Raw genomic sequence first — 17,770 nt, forward strand, 5'->3', positions numbered from 1 at the left:
CTCCAGATGTTATGTCTTTAAAGTGAGAAGTAACTTTCTTGAAACATTCAAAGATACAAGGAAGTATGATATAAGCTAAATCCAGATGTTTGGCTTACATGCTGTTCAGTTCTACAGTTGTACCATTCTAATCAGCTTGGAAGTCAATATCTGGTATGATTGCTGTTATTTTCAACACAGCCTGAACTCTCACTCTCACTGTTAGCCTTTAAAAAGTCTTCAGGAATAGTTTTACAGACTTCTTGAACAATACGTGAATGCTCTTTAAGATGTTGACTTATCTTTGGTATTTTTTAACTAAAACTAAAGTGCAGACAGTTGCCTTTTTGTGTTCATTTCTAAGTTGTTTGTTACGTGTAGCCACAACTATGGTTCATTCCTTGAGTTAGGTTTATTTTTTATGCTTGAATGATTCATAGGTCAGTGTTAAGAGGCTCGAGGACTGGACTGAAAATGAGGGAAAACACAGATAATGGCCAAAGAAAAAGACTTTCTGAAAGCGTGAAGAAATGATACTTAATACTAGTCTGGCTCCTTCAAAACAAAATTTTGGACTTTTGCACATTACTTTGTCTGTGAAGGTTCTCAGTCATCCAGGTCATCGTAGTCTAAGGAGCTTGGAAAGAAAAGCATCTGGACTCGTTTAAGTTGCTTGAAGACGTTTCACCTCTCGTCCGAGAAGCTTCTTCAGTTCTAGGGTCAAATGGTGGAGAGTCCCAGATGGTCGCTCACAGTGGACATAAATGGCCTCTTTTACTCGTCTTTCAAACCATCTGTCCTCTTTTTCCAAAATATGAGCATTGGCATCCATGAAAGAGTGGCCGTTGTCCTTTGAGGATTCCATCTGCCCTCAGGAAATCACATGGTATGCTGGGGTTAGGTTTCACAATGAGCTCACCCGAAACCTTGGCTGATTGTGACCTACACATGAGCCACACCTTGGCTCGTGTTATTAGTTAGTGGATCATTACGGGGTCCATCATCCTCTTGGGGGGACACTCCCACAGGGCTTAAATCTGGGACTCTCCACCATTTGACCCTAGAACAGAAGAAGCTTCTCGGATGAGAGGTGAAACATCTTCAAGCAACTTAAAGAAGTCCAGACGCTTTTCTTTCCAAGCTCCTTAGATTGCACATTACTTTAGATTTTGTGATGAAGATAAATACGCATATAAGTAGGCTTTGAGAGGAGGTAGTTCCATTAACTGCTTCTCATTCAATATATTCCTTTTAATATGAGGTTTGAGGTTTGTTTGTTTTTTTACTTTTAGCCTATTTAGTAGAATAATCAGATGTTAACTTGAAATGTGACTTTTTATAATCTGTCGTGAGTAAACCCTCAAAGGCATTGTGTGATTAATGGCTGTGTTATTTGTTGTTTTTCCAGTCTTACTTAAGGAGAATGATGACAAGGAAATGGCTCACCAACGATGAAGACTTTGATCAACTCTACAGCCGGACAAAGCTGCTTTCCCAGCACTGCAGTCTCATGATGCCACCACAAGCCAAGGTGAGAAGGAGGAGATGGCCTGGAAAAAAGTCAACAGGGGCAGTCCAGAGTTGACCAACTACTTTATAAAACTTAACAGCCAAATGTTTTTACTTACAGTACAGGAAAGGCTGCCGCTTGGAATAAAGACAGGTTGCCTGCCAAAGTCAAGTCTCTTGCTAAGGCTAAGGATTTTCTGGCATTTGTCCCAGTCTGATTAGACAGTTACCATGAAGGGAATTACCTTCAACAGAAGTTTTTATGGTAATTATGGTTTTATTTGTAGGGTGTTAAGTGATTTAAATAGGAACAAAAGATGCAGAATATCATCTAATATCTATTGTACTTAGACGTTTTTTTAATGCTTACTATGAAATCGGGAAGTCCTGTTTATTTTAGATCGATTGTCTCGGAAGTTCCAGTTAATACATTTTGCTGTCCCATTGTTTTTCTCCGGATGCTGCAAGAGCAGAAAAAAAAACTGTGAGTGTCATGAATCCTAACAGGAAAGAATGAATAGGTAGATTAAAAGGTGTCAGTTCAGATGAATTGAACCCTGGTGGTCACGATGCATTATCACCTCCAAACTAACATTTCCCGTTTTTTGCGTCCATCCTGTTATGCCGCCACCTAACTCCCTCTTTCTGTGTGTGTGTATGTGTGTTTGTGACTCTGTTACCCTGGAGACAGGCGTTTGCAAGCAAACTGCACTACCATGTGGTGATAGAATACATCGGTCAGCTGATGAAGAGTAACTACTCGTGCAAAAATCGGAAACACGAGAAGGCCGCGACCAAGATCCGTCATCAGTGGAATAAACTCAGTGATCTATTTGAGGACATGGTAATTAAGTCATCACTTCCCTATCAACACTAAAAGCAAATAAAAAGTAAAATACAAATTAATTGCTGTAGGTATTTTTAAGTACATGTCATGATTCAGTAAACCTTCAAACTACTTTGAATTTTAAACAGGTTTAATGAACAGGTGGAATGTTTCTAATTATTTTTAGCCAAGTAATCTAAACACTTTTAACCTCCTAAGACCTGAACTCTTTCATGGCATGCATTTGTAATTTCTCTTTGCTATTTGGGACCTGATGAATGTAAAAACAAAGAATGATGTCTAAATGGTCCTTTATTTTCATTTCACATAATATGCATCCTCTTTTGCTTCAAAATACAAAATACTGACCTGATCTTTGGTCCACAGATCCTTCGTTCATGTTAAAAGCAGTATAAGTGTATGTTTAAGTGGCGTATTTGCCTTTGATGGCTGGTCACATTCCTCTCAATGAGCAGCATAACAGGAAATCCTCTGCTGTGCAGCCCCTTTATTTGTGTAGTCATGTGTTTTATTCAAAATTCAAAGGATGTTCAAGGTCAGCAGCAACTCCATCAGTTTTAATGTTTTGATATTTTTTGTCTTTTACAGAAGTCGAATAATGAGTGGCTCTACCATGTAGGAGACGACTTGAGCAACATCATTGGACAGAAAAACACATCAGACATCAAGAACCATCTGCAGCCTGTAATAGAGAATTACCCAGACTTCAGGTAAGCACTTCTGCCAAATGCAACATGACGATTCACTAAAAATAAACCAGGAAAAAATCCCGTTCTACCCTCTCTTAGTCTTTAGGATGCAGGCAGATTAGGGTTTTCCCATAATCCACTAGGTGACAGATAAGGAACGCTTAGGCTGGACTGGTTTCTAGCCTTTTACAGATTTGGTGTGTACAATTTAGGCCAGGTTTCTACAAAATAACCCTGTTTTATGCCAACGGTTATATCTGAATATAGAGAGCAGTGTTTTCTGCTCTGACATTTACCAAAATTTGGCTCCAGTGCTTGTTGCAGTTGAGCGTTATTAAAATTTTCCTTTACTGAGCTTTGTTAATATTGTACAAATCAACAGAAACAAAAGGACATCGCTGTTTGTCTTGGATTAATATTTAGCTGTTAGAGAGGCGTTAAAGTAGGATTTGGTGGAAGAGGAAATCCTAAAATTGAGTGCTTTGCAAGGGCAAAAGAATTGCTCAGTAATAAGTTACATAATAGCTTATTTTGTGAGTGCCGGTACATTTTTCTTTGTGTACAGGCTGTGATCAGCTGACCTGTGCTGCTTCTTTGATGGTGGTGGCAACCCCCAATCCTACTCAAGTAAATAAAAGTGAAGTAAAGTGTTTGGAAAAATGTACTTCTAAAAGTACTTTTTGTTGTACCATGTTCATTCATTCATGAGCTGCTGTAGCATGAGTCAAATGGATAAACTGCACGTCAGCACCTCAGCATGCAGTCGAGTTCTATAGTCTTACTAATGACCTACTAATTTCATTCACATGTGTTGCAGCAGGGACACATAGAAACGTTTCAGGACACTGGCCCTCGAAGACACCTGGGATGTAACCTAACATTGACCATGAACACCACAGAGCCTGTTTAGCCTTCACTAAACTGTATAAAACTCCTTAGAGCTAGCTAGATGTTAGCCGCACTACAACTTTATTTACATCTGTCCATGAACACATCACAGGACAAAGTGTAAGCCACTCTGGGATGTCATATTTATTTATGTATTTATTTATTTTTGGTAAAAAAAATAATAAAAATTTTGCACTGTAGTTCAGGACAAGCTAAGATCACGCAGTATGTAGGCTTTAGGGGTTTCCCATCTACCAGGTTTCTATTGAAATTGTTTTATAAAAGTGAAACATGTATGGAGTAAACTATAAAACAACAGCATGTCTGTGTCAGAAATTTGTGGTTGTGACATGCGAAGAAAAGCAGAAAGAAAAAAAAATCCAAAATGAAGACACAACAAAAGTGTCAGACCTTCCCCTTTGTGGTTGTTGAAGCACATAAAGGAATTCTTTATTTTATATTGGTGTAAAACAGAAGTGGGCAGATTGTAGCTGAATAGGAATCCCCCATTATCAGCTGTCAAGTAAACCTAAGTGGACTTTGACTATCATCAGGAGAATGAGGAAGTGAAGCGAATTTCAATGACTGACCCAAAGCAGAAGAGCAATGTTTAATTAGCTGTCTGTGAGATTCATATAAACCCCTCTGACATTTAGCATCAGGGATATATCTCGTCCAAGCACGACATCTGAGATGTGATTTTCTTGAAAGGAAGCCGATAAAACGGTGAATGGTATTTTTAACAGCCATCACATGATAATGACCTTTGCTCTCACTATGAGTTATGAACATGAGTGGGACAAACTGCAGACATGTGAGGTGATCAAAATAAACAAAAGGACATGTTGGTAACAAAGATGAAATCCACAAGTCGTGGAGATTACTCAGTTTCTTTTTCTTTGCAGAAATTTGGATATTGTTTGCACTAAATTTAGATCTGACAGCTTTTTTATGATGAGACAACACACTCCACTCAGCAAACATGAACGGTAGAAAAGACAGTAGTTGTTCCAGTCTTTTGACAGATATCAGCAAGTGATGAAATGATGCCTGAAAGTGTGTTCCTGAATCAGTGTTATACACGTGAAAACAAATGCATGAGCTCATTGGGGACAGAAAAACAGATTAGCTCATCTTACTGCTGTCCAGTGGATGGGGGATAAGTCCAGTGGACATTTCAGTGAACAGTTCCTGAATGACATTCAAAGCTCTTCTTTGGATGTTGCAAAACAGGCAGACTGGTCATGGTTTGTTGTAACAAAGTGCCTGAACATTATATTTAAAATAGGTTCTTTGCGAAGTTATGTGTTATGTGTAGACACAATGCACCTCCATTCCTTGAGTAAGGAGCATTTTCTATAGTCAGCTGATGCATAGGTCAGTGAAAGCAGCAAAACAAATAAAATGGTTTTTCAGAAAATGGTCATGAACTCGACTGAAAACAAGTGGAAAAAAACCCGAAGAAAGAAAGAAACACCCTGGAGGACTTTTGCTCAAGACACTTTTAAAAAGTTACAAGAAAGTCTAGCTCTGTTGAAGCGATATATAAAGAGATTAAGGGTGGCTAAATAGTGTTGTACATTATATAAATGTCCAAAATTAATTATGATCTTGTTCAGCTAGAGATATGCTCTTGGAGATTATCTCAGATTTTCTCCACCTGTGAGAAAACATGATCTGAGAGGACTTTAAAAAGGACATTTTGAGATGCTGTGAAAGTTTTACTTTGGTGTATTTTGGCCATGGCCACAAAACTCAGCTTTTACCTTTCAGGGTTCTAGGAAATGGTTTTATCCTTCACAGTGAAAGCTTAAAATGTTTGGTGACTAATGAGAAGAGCCTGTGGAGTTTTTTTGTTCTACTGCCCAGCTGTCAACTGTTCAGGAATCATAATCTGAGTGACCCATTTGTGGATGCCTGTGGTGATAATACCCCCGAAATTGAGTCTTCTGGAATGCACAAGGAGTTACGGTCATTCACGATTAAAAATGCTGTGCTGTAAATGATCTGATGGTTCTTAGGTCTGCTTCACTCTCTGTTTAAAGGCATTTTAGAGTTTTGTTTCCTCAGTTCCCACCAGATTGCTGCTGTAAATAAACCTCTTAACTGCTCACTGCAGGCAAAATCCAGATGTTCCCGCATTCCTATCATTTGATGCCTGTGCCCTGTTATTGTGCAATACACAGCTTATCTTAGGTAAAACTTCACAAAACATGGCAAGAAGAACTATCTAACAAGATAGATCAACATCTGTCTGTCTGCCTCTCACACAGGCTGCAAACTGCAACCGTTTTAGTTTCTAAAAGAAAATTGCGTATTCCTCTCACAACATAACAGAAAGTTGAAAACCACATAAACTTGTGCGCAGGAGACGGATGTTTTTGTTAATGAGAGCTAATTGCAGCCTCTGTAACAAAAAAGCAAGCTGGAAGCACAGAGTGCAGCCTGTTGACCCTGTATAGCTGAGGCACGCTGAGTTGGGATTTACGTAATATCTCACAAAGTTTCCCCCAGCAGTAGAAATGTGAGAGGAGGGCCTTAAATGATCCTGCAATGCTGTGGTTAACTTTAGACTTCATGCAATATGTGCATGGGGCATTTCCACATTCTTTCCCCTTTTTCTCTTTCTTTCGGTTCTGCTAAATGAAAACATGTGCAAAAAAAAGGTCGAAACTTAAAGAGATGATCCCTGAAACTAGAATGTTGGTTTGTGCTGTGAAGTTTGTAAGTCATAGGACCACAGCAGATACGGTTTGAGTAAGTACAGGAATTTAAACTGTATGTTCAAAAACTGTACGTGAGTGAAGAGATCATTATAACAGGTTTAACTGTACTACCAAAAAATCTAGTTGTAAAGATACCGTGGTTATTTTTCCATTAATATCCATATTGGAGTGCCTTTTTTGCTATGACATGCAGTATGATTTTATTTTATTTTTGCCCCTTTTTTGTCAGAACCTCACTGTTACAGCGCAAAGGTCTACGTGATGTGATCCTGAAAATATCCAATAAAAATAACAAACTATTGCACAATTATAAACAACTCATACATCTGCAGTTTGGAAAGGACAACACTGTTGAAGTGATTATTCCCAAGTTTAAATATTTTTTTGATGGATTTATGTATCATATGGTGTTGGCATCTGTGGATTGGCAAGGCTTTACTTCTACCCCGAAAAGGGAGGGAGTGTGTAGCTATGGACAGTTTGACTCTCTGTTGGTTTGCAGTCTAGGGTCCACATTTTTCAAGATATCTGTGTGATGTGTGAATTCTGTGTGAATTCTGTGTGATGATAGATACCAATGGCAGCTTGAGCTGATTTAATTTTTGTTAAAATTGGGTCAAGGGTACAACAAAAGTTAAAAATCAGTAAAAAACTTTGCATTACCCAGAACTTCACAACAGTAAACTAGACCTTGGGAGGTTTGCTAAGCAAGTAGCTATCTTCGTAAAATCCTGGAAACTATTCTCACATTGTTAGTGACATACAGAACAGAACTAGGGGTGGCTGTGGCTCAGGCGGTAGAGCAGATCAGCTACTGATCGGAAGGTCGGTGGTTTGATCCTTGGCTTCCCCAGTCTGCATGTCAAGTATCCTTGGGCAAGATACTAACCCCAAATTGACCTCCGATGAGTTCATGTGTGAATGCAGGTTAGTTTGCACTTGTGTATAGAAGTGCTTGTACGAGTGGGTGTGAATGATGTTGTATAGAGCGCTTTGAGTACTCCGGGAGAGTAGAAAAGCGCTATATAAGATTCATACCATGTACCGGAACTTGTTGTTAATAGTATGAGGGAGGTTGTCTGATGTCATCTTTATGGGGGAAGAAGTTAAGACTCTCACTGCAGTATTAGCCAGATAGTTTTAAAGCATGTAGAAAAAGCAAAAGCCAGCGCTGTTGGAGCTTTGAATTCTTCAAATTCTAAAGAATTTAATAAATGTGTTATATTTTCCAGAGTCAAAAAGTTACATTGTTTCTCATGGACTTAAGTATTTAGATGACCCCCGTGTCTCAGAAAGTCACAGTTAATACACTCAACTACTCAACAGCCTACAAAAAATACTTGGTGTTTGTATTTGGTGGGGGGGGGGGGGGGGGGGGGGGGGTTCAGGTAAACTGGACTTTCAATGGAATTAATATAAATTGGTTAACTAATGAATTAAAATAAATATAAATAGTATTAATAAATATGGAATTAATAAGCATTTTGATGTTGTTCTCCACTTGCAGTAAGAAGCACCTGGTTGCTGTTCTGTACTTCAGGGGGCTCATTAGGGGCCACGAACACCAGCTGATCCTCCGGCGACTCACAGCACTGAAGAGGGAAGGGAACATTGCCAGTAGTGACAGAAACCAAGTGTTATTTAGTAATATGCAGGTTACGGTCAACACAAACTGCCTGTCCAACTTCCCTTACTCCTGCTTCAGCTTTCTGATGCCAGACAACTAGGAAAACACTGCAGGTGTAACACCACAGAGTGTAATGAAGTGTGTCACCTGTGGATTGGTATTGGTGACCTGTCCAAAGCCTTATATACTTTGCACTACTGATATTTGTTATGTCACATGTTTTTTTGTTTGTTTGTTTGTTTGTTTTTGTTTGGGGGGGGGGGTGCTTGTTTGTTTGTTTCTTGTTTATTTATGTGATAAGATACAAATAACTCGGACCAAAATGAATGTATCACTCAGACTGAACTAATTTCTCGTCAGTAAAGCAAACATGATTTGAGAGATATTTGTTAGTTCACTGTTCACTGAGTTAAAAATCTATTTCTACTGATAGGGTTAAATTAAAGCTCACAGGTGTTATGTTAGTACTTTGCTTCTTGCTGGTCATGTGAGCAGTGTACTGTGTTTATACTGTTCATACTTGATGTGTTATATATAATGACAGTGTAAACTAGGAGATCGAAACTAAATTGTGTTTAATTTATGTGCATGTGTGTAAAACATTCTTCAGGATAATATGAAGCTAACAAAAGACGTGTTTGCCGCAGTGCGAATGTATATAAGTATATAAAAAGTATATGTATTTAAGACTTAAAGATAAATATTTGCTGGCCATGTGAGATTTGTGTTTTCCAGTAACTGGCACGTGTAGTTTTTTTGCTTAATGTTCACCAAAGAACCTGAATTTGTTTTCAACAAATTTTACAAAAAAATGAAATGAACACTACACGTGCATAAGAAATAAATTAACTTACCAATCAATCAATACTCAATATTATGTCAAGCATTCAATTCAATTTTATTTATACAGCGCCAAATCACAACAGTCGCCTCAAGGTGCTTTATATTGTAAGGTAGACCCTTCAATAATACATACAGAAAAAAACCCAACAATCATATGACCCCGTATGAGCAAGCACTTTGCTGACAGTGGAAAGGAAAAACTCCCTTTTAACAGGAAGAAACCTCCAGCAGAGCCAGGCTCAGGGAGGGGCGGACATCTGCCGCAACCAGTTGGGGTGACAGGAGGAGGACAGGACAAAAGACATGCTGTGGAAGAGAGCCAGAGATTAAGAAGAAGTATGATTCAGTGCAGAGAGGTCTGTTAACACATAGTGAGCAAGAAGGGTGACTAAAGAAGAAATATAAGAAGTATAATAAAATCGGTTCTAACAAAGCAAATAACTAAATCCTGCACGTTTTTTACCGCACTACATCTTTTTCAAAGAAAACAAAATGAATATGTAAAAAATGCATTCTTATTCCCTCAAAGTTTCATGAAACTTATGCAAGCTACAGATTTTGCATAGATGCATAGACTCCGTTAGAGGTTGGATGGCTGATAACTTTCTTCAACTCTATGAGGAGAAAACTGAAGTCCTTGTCTGTGCTCCTGAAACATTTGTATCTAGGGTTATGGAAAATTTAAGTCCTCTTGCTACATTTGCCAAACCTTCTGTCAGGAATCTTGGCGTAACTTTTGACTCAGCCCTGACTTTGGATGCTCATGTTGAATCTCTGTTTAACTCCTGTTTTTATCACTTGAGAAACATTTCTAAGCTGAGTCACAGTGTCTCACGCTTAGAACTGGAAATTGTCATAGATGCATTTGTTTGATCTCGTTTGGACTATTGTAATCCTTTCTTCACTTGTATATGCAAGGCCTCCTCGTCCTCCTGTTTGTTTTACAGAACACCGCTGCAAGGCTTCTGACCGAGTCTCCCAAGTACTCGCAAGTCACACCCCTGCTAATCCAGCTGCATTGCTTCTTGTTACTTTATATTTTGTTTCCAGCGAGTCTTTTAATTTCTGAAAGTGGTCTTGCACATCACTTTTACCCCCTTCTGTGGGCCTTTAAAAGTTTTTCTGTGGATATTGTCTGCTTTTTCACTCATTTTCAGTCCCGTCATTGTATCTGACTATTTTCAGATGAATGTATTTTTAATACTGACCTATGAATCATTCAAGCATGATGAACCTGTGTTAATTGTATATTTAGGAACATTGTTACTACCGGCCTGTCATATAAACATGATATGTGCCAATTTGTGTAGCTGAACACAAAATGCAGAAGATTACACATTTTGCACCAACAAAAATGGTTTCTCATGTCCTTAAAAAAAATTGAGGAAACTGGGCAAGCGGAGGACAAAACAGGCTTAAAAAAAACAATCTACAACAAATAATTGTTATCTGAAAGTCATGTCCCTAAGAAATAAGAGAAAATCCAGCAAAGACCTGACGCAGGACGTGAGCGATTAATCTGACACTTTAGTTGATCCATCTACTGTTTGCTGAAGCTTCATGAGAGCCAACATCCAAAGAAGAACTTTGAATGTCATTCAAGAAACCTGGACAACTATTTCTGAAGATTGCTTAGAGAAACGACAAACAAGCTGCCTAAGAGAGTTCAGGCTGTGTTGAAGAATAAAGGTGGTCATACCAAATATTGACTTTCAAGTTTGTTAGTATTGCACAAAGTCTGTTTCCATGTATGTTTGTACTTTCAGGAAACCACTTCACCTTCTTCCTGTTTGCTAGCAAAACATAATGAATTGAGGAGTGTACAATGTTATCCCTCTCCCACACCGATCACTACTTGGCAACTATTGTAATCTATGACTTCCAGCATCCACCACTTAATGATCGTACTGTAAACAAAAAAACAAACAAACCTATAAATACATTCATGGACAATTTGCTTCTATTACAGGCAGGTCAGTCTTTTTTTGTCAAAGCACAATAAATCATCCAATGCTGTCTCATTATTGCTTATTTATGGAAGCAATAGGATGTTAATATTAATATCATGCCCTCATTTCCCAATGTACACTGCTCAAAAGGCTACAGAGTACATACATGTAAAATCACTCACCTTGAACAGAAACTTTCACTTGACTGAGTCCTTTAATGCAAAGATTTTTTCCTTGTACTTCCATATTTTTGCCTCTCACTTTTAAAAAAGTAATCACATTGGAGCTGTTTGTACAATTTCTCTGAGGGTTCCCAGGATGTTTCTTCAAAATACTTAAATCAACACTTTTTTCATTCAAAATGTGATTAGCAGCCAATATAAATATAATGAGTCACATGAAAAAGAAGAAAAGAAAAGATATAAATTGTCAAGCACAGTGGGGGTGGGCTGAGAACTTGGGCTGTCTGTTTGACAGCTAAAGCTTGGCTGAAATGAAGTCATGCAGCAGGACAATGATCCAAATCAACAGAAGTGCTGAAAAAGAAAATGATCAGGTTAGCGCACTGGCCCAGAAAAGTCCAGAGCTCATACTCAGAGAAATGCACAAGTGGGGCCTTAGGAATGCTGTGCACAGAGAAATAAAGAAATGTAATGACTAATGTAGTTTGCGTTTGCAGGCATTTTTTCTTCTTCTTTAAGTGGTGCTAAAACTAAGCTATCATGCAAATATGCCAATGACAAGTTCTTTTTCTTCCCAGTTACATGGCTAGGAATGTGAAACCAGGGTCAAGTCACGAGTCATTTATTGTCCCACTCCTTAATAAAAGGCTTAACCTCCTAAGACCCAGAAATTATCTTTTGCTTTCTGTCTGGGATTTGACTCTGGGCCATTTCTTAATTTATCTATATGAATCCTGCTGCACGATCAAGGAGGCATCATGGGCTTTCTAATGATGCCACATTTGTGGGGGATGTGCTAACAGAGCACATGAACTTTCTTTCTTTTTAAAAATGGTGGAAATTGCAGCATCCATATTATTAAGGCTACAAAGGAGGTTAAGTGATATCTTTTTTTGTTGCTATTGCGGTTCTATTGCTTAAACTCAAATTCATTTTTTCAGTAAAATTAAGCCATAAAAAGTTGATTCTGTTCATCTGGACGTTGCGTTTTCAGTGGAAGAGACGTTTCATCACAGGGCCTTCTTTAATGTGGGCTGACTGCAGGTTTCCCCAACCTTATTAGCTGTAACCTGCACAATGACTTGAACAATGGGCTGTGATGTGAGTTTCTTGATCAAGGAACTGACCTCACAGCCCATTGTTCGTCGGTGGTGATAGTTTCAGTCATTGTGCAAATGTACTGTTTATAAGGTTGGGGAAACCTGCAGTCAGCCCACATTAAAGAGGTCACTTGGATGAGTGACGAAACATCTCTTCCACTGAAAACTCAACGTCCAGATTAACAGAAACAACTTTTTGGGATTTTCTTACCTGGATGATTGAGCATGCATCAAGACCTTTCAAACACAAACAGACACCAGTTATGAGTTTGATTTCTCTATACTGTTTTTCTTTTATCCTGTCAGTTTATGTAATTAATAACATATATGCTAAATGTGCACTAAACTCTATGTCTCTTGTCTTTATCAATTCAATTTCAACCATACAGAATTTTTTTTTAGGATGAAACATGAAAGCAGGGCACCGTTGACCACAACTGCCAAATTTCTGGTCCTCTGAATACATCAAACAGAAAACATGCAAACTGGATCTTAAAGGAAGATCTGAATTTACTGGTTCCTAGTTAAAGTTAGTTCAGTAAGTTGAGGGAGAGTCTTCAAAATTAGGCAGTCCATCAAAGTATAAATTGATCTAAACGATCTGATACAGCGAATAGTGACAACTTTCTTAAACAGAATGCAACAAGGCCACCATGGAAAGATGGTTCACTTCCTGAATGGCAGTTCAGCAACCAAATCCCACAACTTCAGAGTTATAGCTTACACAATACTTTGTATCCATAATGGACTTTGGATGGCGTCATTTTGCCTTTGCACAGGTTCCTCAAAAGCTGGTATGTCCTCCCCATGAACTTTCGCCTTCTTCCTCTAATGTCTGGCCTTCCTCCACATCAACGTTTGTTCCACTACCACAGCTCTAAGTAAACTATCTCACAGCCACCATATCATTCTGTGATCAACAAGACCTGATGCCCATTTCAAGAGATAGAAGATAAAACATTGGCTCTTGACGGAGGCAGTTGCACTTTCTCCCTCTCCCTTATCTTTCCTGCTTGGCTTCTCATGTCTTTTGTATAGGCTCGCTTATTCTCTAACCCTAAGAGAGTCTCCCAGACTTAAAGAAGAATTATGGATTTGATCAACTGGTCCCATGATGAAACTGACACCCTCCTGGGCTTGGGAGAGCCCGTTTGTCCTGCAGAGACGTGGGCTGCCAGATACTCGATGGTCGGTTGCGTCGTGTGTCTGGCGACACTCTCGATGGAGGACACTGAACGAGATCTGCCGATTTGGAACTACGATAACAGAGTTCTGGCTGATTGGAGCTGGCTCGGAACCGGCTTATCGAAGAACAAGAAGCAGCTACAGCTGTTCAAAATCCCACAAGGCTGGCCGACATGATATACATTGGGAGGGCTGTGAGTACTCAAGACTGTGTTTATCGAACGCAATATGGATAAGATCTTGAAGAACAACAGGAATTAAGAGACCTGGTGACCAGTGATTAATATTAGACCAACTGTAAAACTGGAAGCAGTTTGTTCGCACTAACCAAAACAACTGCCATCTTCATCTCATGCGGCCCCCCTGGCGCCAGCTGGATGCTCAAGGCAAAAGCTGATGGGAATAACAAAATTCTCCCTTAGAAAACAAAACTGTGTTGTGAGTCTTCCCCCTCATTCAAGGCCACCCACGTCAACCGAAGATTGTTGACTTTTGCCTAACCGAGTGAAGGGACACTTTCTCTCATCTGAACATGGAACACACACACATACGCATGTACACTGACACAGACCTACACCCCCCCCAAACGCCTTCGAAGCTTAGTCTTCTATGTTGTGAGATGTGATGGTTCATGTTCATGTTCTCAAACTGATCTCCCTGTTGGAGCTCAGTCTGGGGGGAGTTCTTTTTTCTCCTCGTCTTTCCTCATTTTGTGCATTTTCCATTGTTTCGGTTCGGGTCGTTGCTTGTGCGATCGACTGGCCGGTGCCTGACTTGTCTCCCCAATGTGATGTTTGTGTATTGTATGTACGGTTGGCAAGGTATCATCTATCTTAATTGCCCCTTGAGGATAAATAAAGTCTCTCTGACTGATAAATCTCAGGACGTTAATCCAAACACAGATTTCTATTACCCAAATTAAACTTAGTGAAAAATGTTTTAACCTCTAACAATCTGGCAAATCAGGAGTTAATACACGGGCTGCTTTCTTACTAAGCTTATTAAATGTTCTGCATATGCAGTGAATTACGCTTTTTTGCTCCGAGCATCGTGGGGGAATTGTGAAATCATTTTCTGGGAAGGAATGAATTTCAATAGTTGGATCAAGTAGAGTAGCAGAGAGAAACATTGTGAAACTTCACGTGTGGAGGCATGTTAAATTGAGTTAATAACTCTAAGCAAGGTTTTAAAGTAAATCTTTTGCTGTCTCTGCTTTGTCTTAAGACTTCGTTTATTTTGCTTTGACACATTTAAAAACTGAAAGTGAGACAGAGAATAAATATATGCGAATTTACAAGTCTCCAGACTTTCATATAATGAGCTTGTAGGATCTAGTAAAAGGATCTAGCAAAGAAAATGATAAACTACAGACTAAACAACAAAACACAGGAAGTTCTAATCAGTGACCATGAAAAGGGGGAAAAAATAGTTTAGTTGTCTAGTTTTGCAAAGACTTACAGGAATAAACAAAAACATGCAAAGAAAAAAACAAACCTATAATACGTATATTATTCGCCAAATGTTAAACCAAACTACAGCAGCTTAAATAAGTTGTTTAAACCAAATTTAAAAGCTGGATGTGCAAAAAGCTACTGACTGAGCCATCAGCTGACAGCTGCCAATGAGATGAACTTATCTGTGTGGATAAGTTGTTTAATCATGGAGGCCATTTGGTTCAGTTACTATGTTTGCAGTCATTTTTAAGTAACCTATAATAAATAAGATATAATGGACAGATATCAGACAAATCACAACATTTATTACATCCACAGGGAGTTTTCAGATGCCATCCGGATGTTATTCACATCCTTTAATGTTTGATCATCAGTGTAACAAGATCAAAAGCCTCCTTCCTAACTTCCTGCTGTGGAGCAAACGCAGAGAGAATCGAAAGACAACGACTGCAAGATAAGATCCCTAAATACATGGTCTTGACTTGATTTTGTTGCGTCTCTGTGTGTATATGCACAGACATTCTCACGATATGCGTAGACAGATCGTTTGGATTCTTTTAAGTGAGGACCCGAATGCAGACCACAGAAGATGAAAACGGGAAGTAACTAAAAGGGCGCCATTTATTAAGGCAGAAACAACAAACTAGGAGAAACATAAATAATAAACTAAACAGAAGATCACCTGAACTGGGAAAACTAAGCATAATAAAACTAAACCCGGATAATTAGAGAGACCTGGAAAGCAAAGCTAAACATACTGAACGTGGAAAACTCGTGACTGTCAAAATAAAACAGGAAACCTAGATAGACGTGGACTGGAAATGACGGACAGACGAAGAACACGTACACTTTAAAAACATACAGAGGGGAAAAGGGGACCGGACATGAGACATGGACACAACAAAGCACTAACAGAACATGATGGTGGGAGAAACACACATGACAGAAGGAATGTGTCACATGTAAACAAGAGGAGAGGACAGGAGACAAAGACATTACTGGAACACATGAAGGGTGAGGGAGACACAAGGGGAATCTTATAAACAATGAACTACAACAGGGCAACCTATGCCAAACAGAATGAGCTTAAGACAGCTAAATGAACTTAAACATAAATCCTAAACCATCAAAATATATTCAACTCAAAGCACTGGGTCGGAACTAGAGCTGGGCGATATAAGATTTTTTCATATCACGATATGTTTTTTTCATTTATATCACGATATAAGCCAAATAACTATATTTGTAAGATTTAAATGTGCTGTTGCTCACAAGTAAAATGTGAAATAATCAGCAGCTTGTTTTGATTTAAATATTTATTTCCCATAATAAATCAAATATTGCAAAATAAAATATAAGGCAAATATTGCAAACTACACAAAGGTAGCCGCTAAAGCGTTTAAGTTTCAAAATAGAACAAACAAAACAGACTAAATTGTCAATTCCACTTAGAAACAAAATATTAATTCTAAAAATAAATCTTAGTTTGTTTTACAGAAGAACAGACAAAATTGACTAACTTTTGTCAATATCAAATAAACTGAGAACTAAAATGAAATTCTCAATCTCTCCTTGTTGTATAGCTTAGCTTTTCAAACAGTTTTAACAGTTACTTTAGTCTGACAAAAGCCGAATGACGAATTAGCGCTTCCAGTCAGAGACTGAGTATGCACCGCTTTATTGTATTTCCAGACTTGCTTTCAGCACAATTTACAGTGCGCGCTACTCTGTTTTTTGTTAGACTTTAAATAGCCGAAATACCTTCACGCTACAGAACTTCTATGGCTCTTCTGTTCAACAATCTCTCCGGCATTGGAACCATCATCTGTTTTCTCTTCGGTAACCTTTGGTCACTCTCTCGGTTGATTTTTCTCTAGTCGGCACACTCATTTCCTCCATTACCCGGGCGGCACGGCGGCTGGCTGCTTCCCAAACAAATACACATGTGCGGCTTGGCACTTGTGCTGTACGTAACAAGTCACGTGACGTGACGCTGCGGCTGTGATTGGTTCGGCTCTGCGCTACTTAATTTGGATTGGCTGTTCTTTTTTTTCTTTTTCTTTTTTTTGTAAGAGGACAAGAGCGGTGAGGCCTATCGCAATCCGATTATTAAGTGATGACGTGACGAATCCTACTTCCGGGCCTAAAGTAGTGTGCATTTTATATGGCTTTTGTGTTGTTAACATGTTTAATGCTTTGTATTTTCTTTTATTTAATCTCAAAAAGCTCCTTAAAAAAAGTCAGTGATCACTGTTGACCTCCCTCGGCTTTTATTACCGCTAATCATTTATTTAAGCTCAGTTTTTAAAACCTTAGGATGTAACTACAGCCCAGCCCATGCAGCAGTATATGAATGACTAACCTCGTATTGTGGATGGATTATCTCAGTTGTTCTCCTGGCTGAAGTTTGGTCCTTTTACAGCATCCTGCCATGCGATTACATTTGTTCCTGACCACTGAGAACACTCACGTTAACTTTTATCGAGTGGAAAAAAAGTTAGCTTGTTTATATTATGCTAACATAGCTGTGTCGCTAGCGGTCACGTAGCACATCATGACCAGCTAGCCAAACTTCAGTAACCCTACAAACGTCACTGCTGTTTAGTTTTCTGTCTTCATTTATGTTGGAAGTGATAAGAAAGCTGTACATTTTAATTTGTTTCCAAAACCCCGCAGTCAGGACATGCTATATTGTATTTAGATGGAAGCTAGCGAGCTAACTTCCTGCTAACTTCTAACTCCGTTAAATGTCATAAATTCCGTTTTCATGGATGCCTGGATGTTAAACTCAG

At 38.8% G+C, this 17,770-nt stretch overlaps 1 protein-coding gene and 1 long non-coding RNA gene across 5 annotated transcripts in view; one reads left to right on the top strand and one right to left on the bottom strand.

The window, feature by feature from the left end:
• LOC309695755 (tumor necrosis factor alpha-induced protein 2-like) overlaps nucleotides 1-17,770 on the top strand; it is a 173,632-nt gene that overhangs the window by 18,504 nt on the left and 137,358 nt on the right. The window contains exons 11-14 of one of the 4 annotated variants that reach the window (XM_082516623.1): nucleotides 1,388-1,510; nucleotides 2,180-2,332; nucleotides 2,924-3,045; nucleotides 8,146-9,396. The exons of 1 other annotated variant lie outside the window; for it this stretch is intronic. In XM_082516623.1, coding sequence (XP_082372749.1) covers nucleotides 1,388-1,510; nucleotides 2,180-2,332; nucleotides 2,924-3,045; nucleotides 8,146-8,365 — 618 coding nt within the window. In that variant the 3' untranslated portion in view covers nucleotides 8,366-9,396. Of the gene's footprint in view, nucleotides 1-1,387; nucleotides 1,511-2,179; nucleotides 2,333-2,923; nucleotides 3,046-3,589; nucleotides 3,643-8,145; nucleotides 9,397-17,770 lie in introns of those variants that run through there. 2 more of the 4 variants (XM_082516624.1, XM_082516625.1) reach the window with 2 other exon arrangements.
• Nucleotides 1,422-17,526, bottom strand: LOC309695763. The gene is made up of 2 exons (XR_014273225.1): nucleotides 17,341-17,526; nucleotides 1,422-1,529 (listed from the first exon to the last, which is right to left on the bottom strand). It is a non-coding gene; the product is annotated as an uncharacterized lncRNA (long non-coding RNA).

This window comes from Aulonocara stuartgranti (genome assembly GCF_965226115.1).
Source record: "Aulonocara stuartgranti genome assembly, chromosome: 19".
NCBI lineage: Eukaryota > Metazoa > Chordata > Actinopteri > Cichliformes > Cichlidae > Aulonocara > Aulonocara stuartgranti.